The sequence below is a fragment of the Podarcis liolepis genome (assembly GCF_965112155.1).
Source record: "Podarcis liolepis genome assembly, chromosome: 6".
NCBI lineage: Eukaryota > Metazoa > Chordata > Lepidosauria > Squamata > Lacertidae > Podarcis > Podarcis liolepis.
Window position 1 is genome coordinate 97388347 of NC_139559.1, and position 15719 is coordinate 97404065.

At 46.0% G+C, this 15719-nt stretch overlaps 2 protein-coding genes across 6 annotated transcripts in view; one reads left to right on the forward strand and one right to left on the reverse strand.

The window, feature by feature from the left end:
* Positions 1–15719, forward strand: part of DARS2 (aspartyl-tRNA synthetase 2, mitochondrial) — a 1012941-nt gene that overhangs the window by 774614 nt on the left and 222608 nt on the right. The gene's annotated exons all lie outside the window — the stretch shown is intronic.
* RGL1 (ral guanine nucleotide dissociation stimulator like 1) overlaps positions 1–15719 on the reverse strand; it is a 122912-nt gene that overhangs the window by 23565 nt on the left and 83628 nt on the right. For 4 of the 5 annotated variants that reach the window (XM_083507115.1, XM_083507117.1, XM_083507116.1 and 1 more), the window contains 3 exons: positions 15592–15669; positions 4369–4553; positions 179–291 (listed from right to left, as the gene is read on the reverse strand). In XM_083507115.1, the coding sequence (XP_083363241.1) occupies positions 179–291; positions 4369–4553; positions 15592–15669 (376 nt within the window). Of the gene's footprint in view, positions 1–178; positions 292–4368; positions 4554–13042; positions 13340–15591; positions 15670–15719 lie in introns of those variants that run through there. The other variant, XM_083507119.1, reaches the window with a different exon arrangement.

Here is a 15719-nt window from a genome sequence, read left to right on the forward strand (position 1 = left end):
ACCCACCAACACAAGACAACACAATGAGAAAGCACAACTGTCCCAAGTTGTGGGAACAGATTAGGAACCGTCTCCTTCCTGATCTAAGAGTGTAGCCTGGGATGAGTCCAGCAGGAATTTGTGCCTTCTCCACAGCACACATTTCAGAATCACGTTCTGAAGCATATGCTATACTTACAGCATCCATGTAGGTTAGCTGCTCTGCCACAAGGTCTTCTGGGAAAGAAGAAAACTCTTCTGATCCACTCATCTCCATTTTTTCTTCAAGGGCAAAGGTGTCATGAATCCCATCTGTCCAGAATATAATAATACTGTGAGATACAGCAAAACACCACCTACTAAACCTCTTTTATGGAGGCCCAGAGAAAGCTGGGACCCTGTTACGCTGAGTATATACGGAGACAAAAAGCAAGCATAAGGTTCCAATAACTGAAAGAGAGAATGGGAAAGAAAAGTCCAGAACCAATTGTAGGAAAAGGATTCTGCTTTAATGATATTTGGAAAGAATGCATGAAAAGTCCACAGTTAAATTGTTCACAATTTGATTTGTATGCACTTTTACATAAAATACTCATTTTTCCAGGCTTCTTTCTGGAAAATACACATTTTCAATGTAAAATATTACTATTATTATTAATTTACCCACCCTAAGGTCCTAAGAACAGGTCACAACACTTTAAAACACAACATTTTAAAAGTCTGAAACAAGTGAAAGGCATTTAAACATGAACTTTTCTGATTTTATATTCATAATAACACTGTAAGTCTTTTTTATACTACAAATGTTCCAAGGTTATTTTTGTCCCACTTTTTGTTGCAGTACAGTGCAAGAGTGCCCTTTTCATAGAATCATAGAATCATAGAGTTGGAAGAGACCACAAGGGCCATCGAGTCCAACCCCCTGCCAAGCAGGAAACACCATCAGAGCACTCCTGACATATGGTTGTCAAGCCTCTGCTTAACGACCTCCAAAGTAGGAGACTCCACCACACTCCTTGGCAGCAAATTCCACTGGCGAACAGCTCTTACTGTCAGGAAGTTCTTCCTAATGTTTAGGTGGAATCTTCTTTCTTGTAGTTTGGATCCATTGCTCCGTGTCCGCTTCTCTGGAGCAGCAGAAAACAACCTTTCTCCCTCCTCTATGTGACATCCTTTTATATATTTGAACATGGCTATCATATCACTCCTTAACCTCCTCTTCTCCAGGCTAAACATGCCCAGCTCCCTTAGCCGTTCCTTTTAGACAGCCATGAGATGTATTGCAGAACTAATAAAGCGGAATGATGTGTGGATGGTTTAGTACAGTACAGGCATAGGCAAACTCAGCCCTCCAGATGTTTTGGGACTACAACTCCCACCATCCCTAGCTAACAGGACCAGTGGTCAGGGATGATGGTAGTTGATTTGGTATAAATCTATCACTAATCCACTATTATTGTATCACTGACATGTTGCAGAATACACCTGCAAATGTGTGAAAATGGTAAAGGACAAAAAGGCTCTTGGTGTAATTCTTTATTGCGGGGTAGGAACATCTATCCCTCAGCACCCCACCTCCTCTCACAGAACCTCCCCCCGTCTCCAAACAATTTCCATCGCGGTTGGTTCTATGCTTCATTCACCTCTCAGAGTTGAGTAAACCTTGTTCAGGTGGGTCAGTGTGCAGAATGTCTTACTTGAAGTACCAGTCCTCAAGTTCCAGGGCAAGAGGCAAAAATGATCCTAAAAAGGTCCAACCATGAGAATTGTTGGAGCCCATGACCAGCATCAAGCAAGCTATTTGGCCCAACACTTGCCCAAAGCCAGTGGAATTTAAAACTTCCCCCCCTCCCTCCTTAGAATAGCTTTAACCATCACCCCCCTCCATCTACACTCACATCCCATCACAAGCTGCTTGGGAAACTCCCCTCAATTTCAGAAGCAGCACATCATGTGGCCAGGGACTGGGGGCCGCTGTTCAAGGAAAACTAATATTTTGAAAGGCCTCCACCCCAAGAATTAGTTGCACAGAGATTTGGAGCCTGGCCTGTGTTGCATAGACTGCCTAAGCTGACAGTATCTTCCAATATTTTAGAAACGTGTATCATTAAATAAACGAGTTCCAGTTATGCACAATGGTGGGAGGGAGGGTGCCATTGCCTGTTTTGTGATAGAAGCACAACCATCTAATAAAAACAAGAACAACAACAACACCACAAGCAGCTTCAATCTTTCCCCCAAACTATCGGCACTCATATTTTATTGTTACTTTTCTAACAATACAGTGGTGCCCCGCAAGACGAATGCCTCGCAAGACGGAAAACTTGCTAGACGAAAGAGTTTTCCGTTTTGGAGGTGCTTCGCAAAACGAATTTCCTATGGGCTTGCTTCGCAAGACGACAATCCCTTGCGAGTTCCTGCAGGTTTTTTTTTCCTCCCCCCCTTTTTTCTAAGCCTCTAAGCCGCTTATCAGCTGATCCGATCAGCAGATAAGCCGCTAAAAGCCGCTAATAGCGCTAATCCGCTAATCCGTCAATGGGCTTGCTTCGCAAGACGAAAAAACCGCTAGACGAAGAGAATCACAGAACGGATTCTTTTCGTCTTGTGAGGCACCACTGTATTATTCCTTTAAGTGTTCAATATCTGGATGGATTGTCCTCCCTGAAACATCTGCAGCTCGGCTGAGAAATGCTTAAATCTTTTCATGGGGAAATTAGAGGCAAGGCTTCTGTGCCCAGGAGGTTCTGTGGGAACCATTGCTCAGCCTGTGAATGTCTAATTATAGACCTTGGTATTTAGACTTCCTTTGTTTGATCCGCTGGAACCAGATCCAGAAAAGAACATAATTAGACACAAATTAGCAACACTTGTAGGCTCTGGAATTTCTGATGAGAAGAACCATTTAGGTATGATGCAGTCAGCCTTAAAAAATAAAAATAAAAAGGATAATAAATGGATAATAGGAATTTGGCGCCACAGCTGATTAACAGCGTATTTTGGTCATAATTTCTGGAACATTCAAGTAGGTGAGGTTTAAAGGGGTTCAGAAGAGCTGATCCTTATTGTATTGTTTTCTTATCTTGCATTGTCGCTTCCTGTCCACTTCCTGCCGCCTTTCTGCGAAAGCCGGTCACTGAAATGGTTACGTTCATTGCACAGGTTTCAATAGCCTTCTAGCAATGCTAATTTTTGCCCATAGGAAACCTTCTGTCTCAGGAGATGGGGAAGGCGATTTGTCAGGCTTGTCACAGTGCATAGCATTCCAGTGTCACTACTATTCACAATTGTTCCAGTGGGCCCTTTGACCTGGTAACATAAATTTTCCCTTTGTCCTTGGCTGTTACCAATGCACCACTCAGATAGGAAAAAACAACCACTGACACTTCCTTTGTCATGACAGCAGCTAAGGAAAGACGTTTCATGACACAAATGCTGTCGCTGAAAAAAGCTGGCTTGATCACAGGAAAGTAACATTAGAAGGCTCTTTCAGAAGTGAAAAATCTGTGCATTGAGTCAACAGTCGCTGTGGTCTAAACCACTGAGCCTCTTGGGCCTGCCGCATCAGAAGGTTGGCAGTTTGAATCCCCATAATGGGGTGAGCTCCCATTGCTCTGTCCCAGCTCCTGCTAGTTCAAAAGCAAGTAGATAGGTACCCACTGCAGCGGGAAGGTAAACGGCATTTCTGTACACTCTGGCACTCACCACGGTGTCCTGTTGCCAGAAGTGCTTTAGTCCTGCTGGCCACATGACCTGGAAAGCTGTCTGTGAACAAACGCTGGCTTCCTCAGCCTGAAGTGAGATGAGCACCACACCCCACAGTTGCCTTTCACTAGACTTAACCATCCACCAACCACCTTACCTTTACCTACATGCCAACATCTCCAGCATGGAATTTTGAACTGGCATTTATAATTTTCAATGATGTAGGAACACAAGGCAAATGACTTGGTGGTGAATGCTTGACTTCCTTCTTCTTTGGTGACACTTGTGGCAGAGTAAGGGTGTTGTACATTAACAGTCTTAGCAGTGAGTCCGTAAGTGACTGTGGAGTCCAATTCTGGATCCACACATCCTTCCACAGTGGGGACATTGGTTTCCAGATGGGAGTTGCTCATGGTGAGGATTTGCCAAACGTGCCTTCCTCTTTGCTCATTTCTCCCTTTTGTCCTGAGTTTGTGCTGATTCAAAATCCATGATGCCTTGGGTAGAGGGCTATTCTCCAGTTGAGTTCCTACCTCTCATTGAACAGCAGCAGATAACTTAGATTCACTAAGCATATAGTGCAAAGTATACAAACCTCTTGGCCACTGTAATCCTATTGATCCCAAAGCTGTTCAAACATATGCAGCATGTAATTATTTATTTGTAACATTCCAGGATAATACTTACTGTTTTTCACCAGCTCTTGCTTCTGAAACTGCTCCAACAGGTGCCGTGCCCTTCTTTCTGGGTCCGAGCCCGGCATGACCCGAGTCAGATAATCCAAAAGTTTTCTCAAACAAAAGTAATGGGGTGGCTCTTGGAAGTCTTCAGAGCACTGGTCTAACCAGGCTCTCAAGATGGAGGCTATGGCACTGGAAAGAAGCACATTGTACAAGGTTAGATTCACCATCAGGGTTCTTGGGCTGTATTCCAATAAACTTACACAAGAACAGTAATAACAGTGCATCCGTAGCTCTGATAAATTACCGGGGGGGGAGCAGGTGGTGGCAAGCTGCCAGCTAGGCCCTCAGGCAATGAGTACTGCACTTCCCATTTCCATCAGTGGAACAATTTGACTAAAGATTTGTTCTCTCTTTTTTTCCCAACTGGCCACTAAAAAAATAATACAGTAATGTAAATCTAACTGACTCACAGTGGTACCCAGCAGCCCCTCAGAGTTTGCCCCACAATGGCTAAAATGAGTTTTAAAACTAAAGACATCCCTATGCAAATATGAGGGAATGTGTCCTTGAATTCTGATGGTGCTTCTTGCTTGCCTGGATGGAGAGGGGCCGAGATGCCTGCATCTTACTTCTGTGTGACTTGAAGGTAAAAAGGTGAGAGTCACACCCATTGCTCTGCAGGCTGGCACATGACCCCCAGACTGAAAAAGACTCCCTGCAACTGCAAGCTGTAATGAAAGTCGTGACATTTAAATCTTAACAAAACTGTTTGCAGTTTACACAGGCCCCTTTGGAAACGGCGCTTTCCAATGAAAATGAATAAGAGAGGTGCGGAAAGAACTTCTCATTCTCTTCTCACGCAACACTAAACGTTTAAGCTCTATTGTCACACTATACAGCATTTTTTCTTCAGTATCTTCATGCTACATAATTCCCAAAAATTTAGACTAAATGCCATTCTGGATATCAAGGAAAGGCTTGTCCAAAGTTTCCCATCAGAACTAAGGTTTAAATCCCTTGTGTAACTATCCATAATAATAGAAGCATTCAATGTACAGGTATACTATAGTAAGCAAGCAAACTAAACCCAAAAGGCTGACATTTCTTGTTGTTTTTAGAACAAGGAACACGGTACAAAAGCAAGAGCCTTACAGAACACATAGCTTTAAATATTTTAAACTCAAGAGCTCTCCCTTGCAAGGGAAAGGAAAAAAGCACTAGTCCAGTGTTTCCCAACCTTTTTTGGGCAAAGGCACACTTGTTTGATGAAAAAAATCTCGAGGCACACCACCATTACAGCCCCGTGACGTCAGCGCGCAGCGTCGCGCCGGGAGGGACGCACGAAAGTGTAAGTTTCTATTTACAGTGTGCTCTCCCAAAGACCTTAACCATGTAGGTATATGGCCACGAAAAGTAACAGTTGCATTAGCAGTCAGGTTACATTATTTTGACAAGCAGCCGAAGAAGTGAATCTTCCACAAAGCGGCCTGTAGAGGGATGTGTGCGTGTTTTGTTGCTGCAAAGATCAGGACACCCCCACTCCCCGCAAAAGTACTTGGTATTAGGCGCATTTTCATCGGGCTTTTCCTTGCAATGCACAACAAGAGGAGTGATGTAAAAGCGGGTCGGGGCCCGTGTCGGACTCGGGTTCACACGTTAAGTGTTGGCCACCCTGCCAGCACTTTGGATCGGCAAAAAATAACACGGGTTTTATTATTATTATTATTGCGCCTGCATTGACGTCAGCTCATGTCTGGGCGCTGGTGCGCGCAGGGCCGCGCTATCGACTGACCGCCGTGGAGCTGATAAGGGCGGGTTTTGTTGTAATTCCTCGGGTAGAGGAGGAGGAGGCCGGTCGGTGAGACGGCGAGCTCGGCACGTCGGGGAGCTCCGTAACTCGAGCCGAGCAGTCCAGCCGCAGCCAGAACTCACACGGCGAGCTCGGCTGGGTCCTAGCGCCTCCCGGGTTCCCAGCCGTGTAAATTGCTGCGGGAATTGCATCACGAGCGAGGGGGGAGGGAGGGGAGAGGAAGCACCCGGAGCTGCTGCAAAAAAGCATATCGTTTCATCAGAAAGAAGGAAACTCCATATAATAAACTGCAGGGGGGCTTAAGGCCGGACTGACTCACCTGAGGCGCTCGCCGCCGCCGCCCCGCCTCTCGCCGCCCGACTCGCCCGCCTCCCTCCCACGGAGGTAGGCTGGTGTGCCGTGGGAGGGAGGCGGGCGAGTCGGGCGGCGAGCACACGCGGGGCGGCGAGCGAGCTCCCTCCCGCATCCCATCGCCGCTCACTTCGGCCGGCCTACTGGGCTGTCGCAGGCGGAAGGCCTGCGCATGCGCGAGGTTTTTGCGCCTTCCTCCAGTAGGCCGGCCGAAGCGAGCGGCGATGGGATGTGGGAGCTCGCTCGCTCGCCGCCCCGCGTGTGCTCGCTGCCGCCGCCCCACCTCTCGCCGCCTGACTCGCCCGCCTCCCTCCCACGGAACACAAGGCAAAGTTCGGCGGCACACTAGTGTGCCGCGGAACACCGGTTGGGAAACACTGCACTAGTCAAACAAGGAGCACATCAGCAAGACGATGGGGAGTGTTTCACACATGTCCCCTTTCTGAATGGGGGTATATTCCTAGGCAGGAAATGATCTGTAGGAGTGGCTCAGCTTTTGCTCTCTGACAGTAAGCCCTCATGAGCCTGGGATCCATCAGATCCCATTCGGAAGACATTATGTCAGAAGGAGGGACGAAAGAAAGCTATCCCCATGTAATTCCAGCTTCCCCAACTTACAGTGAGAGGGGGCTAAATTTAAAGGGAGGGGTATTCAAGGCTACATCCTTGAGGGGTTTTTTAAATTTTCATTTAGAAAATGGAATAGATAGCCTCTAGACCTTTTACTTACTGTGATACCATTCAGTCAGATTTTTATTGTTTGTAATCAATGGCCATTATGATATACCGGTAAATAACACAAAAACAAACAAGAGAAGCCAAGAATAAGTTAAAACACCAGCTTTCAGGACTGCAAATTTTCAAAACTAAAATTCCCCAACTCAATTAGATTTTGAAAATCACCTTGGCAGTCAACACTGTTTTGATTCAAAAAAGTAGCGCAGGCGGAGGATAGATCTTTCCAGTTGCTGGAAACACCACCGGCCTCTGGCTCCTTGGTCCCGCTGCTCCCCTTTGCTGAACAATCTGAGACCTTGACCTGGAAAGTGTTTCCTCAACTTGTTTTGGACTTAGAATGATTATCTGTGTGTGACCTTGGCTTGTGGAGCCTCTGCTGCACCTGGGACCAGGCTTTCCTGGCTAAGTGTTTTGGTAAGAGGTTGGACTTCCTTGGATAAAGGAAGGCACCCTTGAAACCTGACATAACCATGTGGCAGACTCATGCCAAAATGCCTGTGCTGTGCATGTATCTAATGTGTTTTACTAATGTGATTTTCGTGTGATTTACCCTGAAGTGTGGGAAAGTGTAGAAGTCACTATTTTATTTTATTTTTGCATGAAGTACACAGCGGCACTCACAGAGGAGTTGAAATGAAAGTTATCATAGACTGATTTCACCAACGAAATAATGTCAGTCTGTAAGGACTTAAAAAGACAATATATGCATACAGTGCTTGCAGCACACTGACCTCCTATCAGCTGACGATTTAATCAGTGTATTAGGGAGGAACACTTTCTGGAAAAAGTTTGGACAAGCACCCAAACCTTGCAGCAGCTTGAATGGTCCCTGCGAAGAAACTCCCTATTCTTATCAAGTCAAAGACACAGATACAGCCAGGAGGCTTATTCTCAGACCAAAAAACCCTGCCATAATTGACTCCATTCTTCACAATGAGAGATGGCTCTCTGCAAAGTTTTTAATAAACCTCACTTTTATGAACCATGCATTTGTTTAAAGTTTAGCTTATAGTAATTGTCTTGGCCACAACACACTATTGATTCTTGGCTGTGCTTTTGAGAGTGACAGCTTGCAGATGCAGGCTGAGAGTTTTGTGCTTCACAAAGCCACTTCCGGCCTGCCCAGGAGGTGGGGTTGCGGGCTTCACACCCACCCCCCACGTGAGCGGGGGCTGGTTTCAGCCCCCGCGAGAGCAGGGGAATCCCGGCCGCGTCTGCCCCCCCAGCCAGCCAATCGGGTGGCTGGGGGGCGTGGCCTGCCCTATTTAGGGCCGGTGCGGAGGGGGCTTGCCCTCTTTTCACCGGCTAGTTGCTCGTGTGGCGGTATGCATTGGTAAGAAGGGGTTAAGAGGATGTGGGGGGGGGACGCCATCACCTCCCCCCAGTGAGCGAAGGGCGGTCCGTTAAAGGACTCCGGGGGGTGTGGCCCTGTCCGAAGCCTAGGGAGGTGTGGGCCAAAGGCACGCCCCCGAGCGGTGACCCGGGGGAGCTCCTAGTCGACGTGCCTCGGCAGGAGACTCCCCCGATATAGTGTTAACCCTTCCCCGTGTCTCCAGCAAATGGGCTGGAGCCGGATAGTCATTAGGACCAATGCCTAAGCCAATGCCTCTCATTCCTGAATTCAATAAAGTTGTGGCCTAATTCGCCCATTTAACCTTAAACTGTGGTGTCTCGTGTCTTTATTTATCCTGGTGGGGGGCGGGAACTCGCCACGCAAATACTTCCACCTTTTAGTAAGCTCTTGATAATGCCCTCTACAGAGAATAACAAACAAGGCTGGGGAAGGGGGAGGAAGAAGAGGCCAGCTTCCAAAAGCTTGAAGCTCAACTAGCTTTAGCCCTTATTTTGTTTGATATTTGGTGCTCTGATGAGACCAGACTATGGCAGCCTCATTTTGTGAGGCGAGACTGGACAATAAGATCAACTTGGGAAGTCATATACTTTGGCACCCATTGGATCAAGGACCGGTTCATATGTGCACTTTGTACCTTGCAGAAAGACATGTACCTTTCCTTGCCAAGGAACTACCACAAGCTCTGCTTCAGTTTTTGTCCATCAAACACTGAGGAGGGTGGTTATTCCACTGTGCATGCCCACCCAGAGAGATGGGAGTTTCCTCCCTTGCAGAGATACGGAAGGGTAGGGAGGCTGAAATGCAGCCAGTACTGGGGGCAAAACTCAGCCCACATGGGCCAGGTGGCCATCCACTACTCTAAATGGCTATGAACATTTAAAAAATATCCACACCCTATTACAGATTGTAGTTTTGTCATCTTCCAGGACACATTCCTAAAATAATCTAAGAAGTTTCTCCCTGTGGCGCCTGCTGCTGCTGCACTACCAAATCCCACACCCGCATTGCTGGGAGAACCTCTGGATTCAATCTGTAACATATACACACAAAGTATGGGGTCTCCTCTAGAACGGTGGTCCTTGGTTTTTATGTGGGCATGCATGAAAACTAAAGATCCATGGAATATCTGGTTTCCCCATAATTGCAACTGACAGTACACTTAGCTCCCCAGGGTGCACTGCTGAATGTTGTGCCAGGCCTCTACATTTTAGTGATATTTGCTTTTAAATTGACCATGCCTCAACCACTGTTGCCATTACTCACTTTTCCTCCTTTCCCCATTGTGCAAATAATCTGGCTTGTTTTTATAACCTTCCCCATTTTCTCGGTTCTCTTAATTGCCACCATTTGGCCCTTTGTCTCCTCATTTCAGCCACATTGGTTTCTTTTGTTATTTTACTCTTTGCAAGAATGAAAGTTGATTGCATTCAACAGCACAAACAAAACTTTAAACATATCCCACTGCAGGTTTCCCAGGCTCTGGAGGCCTTCAGCCAATATGCTTTCACTCATCTCACATTCATTCAGTGGCTGCTTCTCTTAAGTCCATTCCTTTGGTGCAATTATTTATGTAACACTGAAACAGGACACCGTGCTTTACTGGATGAATAATAAACCCAAGAGGAGACAAAGGGCAAAAAAGATCCTGCCCACAAAGAATCCATCAGCTGAAAAGTGCATCATCATCAACATCGTTTTAAAAAACAACTGTAGTTAGCATTGCCACTTACACAATGCCAAGAGAGAATACATTCCCAGAAACAGGACAGAGTTTACATTAAGTTTGCATATGTGAATGTATGTATCTATAGGTGCTACAGTAGAAATGATTTCTATAATTTAAATAGAATGAAATACATCTAATCTGTGTAGAGACTGTTACTAGATATGTGATCCAGTTCTTGGTACCAGTTTGGATTAAGATTCTACAGTCTCAATGCCATTTCAGTTTGCACCCTGTTATTTTTAACTCTTCCTGATCTGGTCTTTTAGTGTTACAAAAATAATGCTACTGTCAGTAAGCCGGTAATTGCCTACTGAAGTATGCTTCTTGCTTCAGAGGTATTGTCTGCTCCAGCGCATGTGCCTAGCCAAGAGTGGTACCCCCCCCCCAGAAAAAGCCTGACACCCCCAACCAAAGCCTGCCCCTGTAATGTCCTCTTTTTGATATCCCCCAAAATGCTCAACAACTTGGGGGGGGGTCTCCTAAAAAAGCTCAGCCACTTTGATGGATCCCCTAAAAAAAGTTCAGCTGACCCCCCCCCCAACAAAAACCCTTGCTACACCCAAGCAGCAGTGAGCAGGAGGATGCTATGGACCGCTGCCCTCCCCCTCAGTTACTGTTCTCTGTCATTTTTGCCTTGCCAAGCCAATGGGCAGCCCACCTCACCCCCCTCCAGTTCAGATTGCTCAAGGCATAGCCTGCAGGGGGTGCTTTAGAGTCCCACACAAACTCAAACACTTTGCCAAGATAAAAGGAACAAAAAACACAATTTGTATTTTTGCATGGATTAATAATAAAAAATAAGCAGCATAAACAGGATGATAGGAAAATTAACCATCTATTATGTTTTAGGAAATAATGTAATTACCGGTATTTCGTTAAAAGAGTCCCAAGGTTGCAGTAAAGCCATTGCTATTGCAGGTTCTAATATTCTGCAATATGTTAAATGCACCCAAGAGCCAGGCCCCGGGTGCTGCCATTTTGCAACATGCAAATGTGATTCTTTATGTTTGTTTTATCTACACAGCACCATCAATGCGCTTTGGAGCTTGCCAGAATTTTAAAAGGAAAAGCTTCTGCTCTGAGGAGTCTACAATCTACACATACTCATTTACATATACTCAGGGCCGAAAACCATTTCGTATCTTGTATTGCACTCTGCAGCAAGTCCATATCACCAAGTTTCATATCTGCAGCAACTAATTTTCCCATGAAATCTAGCAAAACATATCCATTGTGTCTGAGAAAGGGGGGGGACCCATCTGCAGCAATTTAGTTCAATATTATAGCTGGACTGACCAAAACATACGAAGGTCAGACAGGAATCAGTGGCTCAGTCTGGAGTCACGCCCAGGCCCCTTTTGGCTATCAGCCAGTTTATGTACCCGCAATATTATGCTAATGTCTCCCAGGCATATCTGACAAGGTTTAAATGGTCTCGTGTGATACAAAGTACTTCATAACAAAAGGACAGAGGGAGAAGAACAGAGCTAGTCAGATCTACACAGGAAAACACAGTGTACCGGTATATGCCAAGATGGTACATTTCTCAAGGCCTGAAAGGTTAATCCATTTGCCTGAAGCCATACTATTCTTTCTGGAAAGGTGAGAAAGACAGAATATAAGCCTCTTCAGATCCTGAAATAGACACTCCCACCCCTAGTTTTATTCTTACTGTCAGGATTTTAAGTTTTAGAGTCAGTGTGGTATAGTGTATTTTGTGGTCTCATTTTGTATTTTTTGTTGTGAACTGGCGGTATACACATTTAATGAATAAATAAAATAACCACATTCTAGAATTATGCCTAAACTTTAAACTGTGGTTAATTTTAACTGTGGTTATTTAAACAAGCCTTGGTTTTAAGTTGCCTTGTTTCAAGCAAACAGTAGCTACGACTAACTGCAGTTAGTTGGGTTTGAACAGTATGAAAAACCAGGGTTAACAGAAAGCAGAAGCAAAAGCTTCCAAGTTCCTTCCTTGTGGCTGTTGAGCAGGAGAGGGGAGAGGAGAGCACATGAGCTCAAGAAGAGCAGGCTCACTCCAGTCAGGATAAGACAGTTTATCATGATATGCAAATGCAGCCCTTGGGGACGGTAGTCTCAACATTTAGCATGACTACCTGAAGGTGAAAACATGGGCTCAAAACAGTAGTGATCACTTGCTGGTGCAAATCGGCAAACAATTTTATTTTATTTTATTTTGCTTGCAAAGCAGATTGGTGGCAAGCGTCATGGTTGCAGCCAGTCCTTCCACCTTTGGATTGACAACGGGAAACCCAGTCTGGTCCCGGCTTCCAAGCAGCAGAACCCTGTGAGCCAAGCAGAACATGCCAGACAGCCAAACAAGGACTCTGCTGCACTGGCTCCCAGGACCAAGCCTCCCCAAAACAAATGAGGCACCACAACTACACATGTACAGCATGGAGATCCTGAGTCTCTCTCCCAACCTGAACATGCAACAATAAATAGAAATAGGATTCCAATATTGGCAGTTGCCAGAAACAAAATGGTTAGATTGTAAGGCACAAACAAGTGTGGCAATAGAGGACAGCCACCAGACGCATGACATACCACCAATCCTGCAAAATGTGCCAACATGCTTCTGTATCAGCAGTGACTACCAATGTGTAATTGGTTATACAGGACAGTAGCTCAGTGGTAAGAGTGTCTGTTTTGAATGCAGGAGGCCCCAAGTTCAGTACCTGTCTGAATCCAGAGAGCCACTGCTGGTCAGGGCTGCTCAGAGTGGTGGTCCACAGCCCAGTGCTGGTCCCTGACTCCACTACAGCCCAGGTTGGGTGGGACACTTCCGTGACCAAATATGCTTCCAGTCCAGGGCCCACTAGAGAAAGTAAACTGCTTGTCCTCACAGCAGACAGTCTGAGATGCACGGGTGTCCTGAGTCAGAAGGACCAATTACCTGACTCTGTATGAGGCAGCTTGCTATGTTCCTATGTACCTATTGGATTTTCCTTGGTAAGGGGAAATCTGGATGAAATGTTTAAAGAGGAAGTCATTTCTGTTGGCACTTTGATGATCACAGCCTTGTTTAAATACTGCAAAACAAAACCAAACCAAAACTAAAGACCTGTGGACATAAGCACCACCGATTCCATAATCAACTCCCATCTGGAAGCATCCGTATTTTCATGTACCATTAGATGAAGTGGAACTCCCAAGAGAATTATAAGGGTCTTAATAAGACATAGGTCTGAGCAGACATGCATAAGCTTGTGCTCTTAACCTTTAGTAGGATCAGTAATGCTATCTTGCTTTTCATAAACCTCTTCACGCAGTGGTCCCTGCATTTGGCTTCCTTTGTGGCAATCAGCGCTTCTAGTGTTTACCCCTTTGCACAGTTGCAACAAAGTTGTGGCCTTCCTTTATGTAATGGCTGCTTAATGTACCTCCTCGATGAGCGGTGGTTGTGGCCCGACGTGGTGCCTCTCTTGCTGCATCTGTCTCCCTACCTGCCATGCTCCCCTTTCTTCACTTGTATCCTGATAAAAGCGGCCGTAGAATAACTGGTAAAAGGTTTTAGCAAGGGCTTCCGTATGCCAGCTGCAGGTGTCCTCCTCCCTCTAACTCATCTATTCAAAAATCGGTCAGGGAAATGCCAGAGGTGGCATGGTGTAAGATTCTAAAGGGGAAAAATTAGGCAGAATAGTGGGCCCGTTCTCTCATGCTCCATTCGATAACCTCAATGTATCACCTTTGGCCATTGCTCCCAAGAAGACGCCCAGTGAGTTCCACATGATTAACAATCTGTCCCATCCAAAACAGGGCTCAGTAAATGACGTCATCCCTCAGGAATTGTGTACTGTGTGTTAGGCCTCCTTTGAGCATGTGATGAAGCTGATCAAGGAGTGTGGGTGTGGGGCATTGCTCGCAAAGTGTAACATGGAGTTGGCCTTCCGCCTGCTTCCTGTTCATCCTAGTGACTTTCACCTGCTAGGCTTCAAATTCCAGGATCAATGGCACTTGGATAAGGCAATGCCTATGGGGTGCTCTATCACATGCACAGCCTTTGAAACCTTCAGCACATTTGTAGAATGGGCCACTAAGCTTAAGTCCTGTTCCAGGCATATCACACATTATTTACCGTATTTTTCGCTCTATAACACGCACCTGACCATAACACGCACGTAGCTTTTAGAGGAGGAAAACAAGGGAAAAAATATTCTAAACGAAACAGTGGGTGTATGATTTTTGTGGTTCATGCTGTGGCCACAGACATGCGATCTGACAGTGAGTTTGGAGTAGCCCAGTGCAAAAATCCTGAGGATCCATGTGGATCCATGCTTTGTAACCACGTTTTTGCACCACTGCGGCCCCAGGCAACAGTGGGTGCGTGATTTTTTTGGTGCAAGATGTAGCCATGGACATGCTATGTGATCTGATGGTGAATTTGGGGTGACCCAGTGCAAAAATCCTGTGGATCCGTGCTTTGTAACCATGTTTTAAGTGGGGAGGGAAGAAAAAGCACTCAAGGGACAAGGAGCACGCATGGGGTGTGTGGAGAAGGATGCTGCTAATAATGAAGAAGAGGGGGAGAAGGCTCCTTTCCTCTCCCGCTTTGCTCCTTTAAAGCAAGCAGGCTCTCTGTCCCTCTCTCCTCCCCACTCAGTGGCTCTTCTCCCGCTTTGCTGTTTCAAAGTGAGCCACGGAGGAGGGAAGGAAGGGGAACCATGGATCCACTGCTCACGACTGCAGCAGATCCCCACCACCACCCATAGGCACTCGCTCCATAACACGCACAGACATTTCCCCTTACTTTCTAGGAGGAAAAAAGTGAGTGTTATGGTGCAAAAAATACAGTAGGTGATTATTGGCCCAACAGGTTCAGATTCCTGTCAGGATGTGTTGTATTTATTCCAACAGATGGCTGCTGACTTTGGCATTCCGTTAGCAGCGGAAAAAACAGAAGGTCCTGGCACTTCCCTGTCTTACCTGGGCATTGAGTTGGACACCAGGCAACAAACATCCCGCCTGCCCCAAGCCATTCTGGATGCCCTTAGACAGCTTCTCATGTCCTTACTCTCCTTAAAAAACAGCTACTCTGCACAAAATCCCTGTTAGGCCACCTAAACTTTGCAGGCAGAGCCCTTGCCCCAGGGTGGTGGAGGCTCTGCAGCTGAGCACGCAATAAGCCGATTGATGTAAAGTTTACCAAGGACTAGCTGACCACATCCTTTTCTCAGTATTCCATTCTGGCTGTGATTTTTGCTGTTCAGAGAAATGCGACACTTACTTCCTGAGTAGTGTTTTGGTCTCAGCAGAGTTCTGGCTCCCATCTTCTTCACAGTTTGAGATCTCCAGGTTTCCATATCTAAATGCAACAGGAAAATATAAACTGTAGGCAGTGGTTAAAAATAAAAG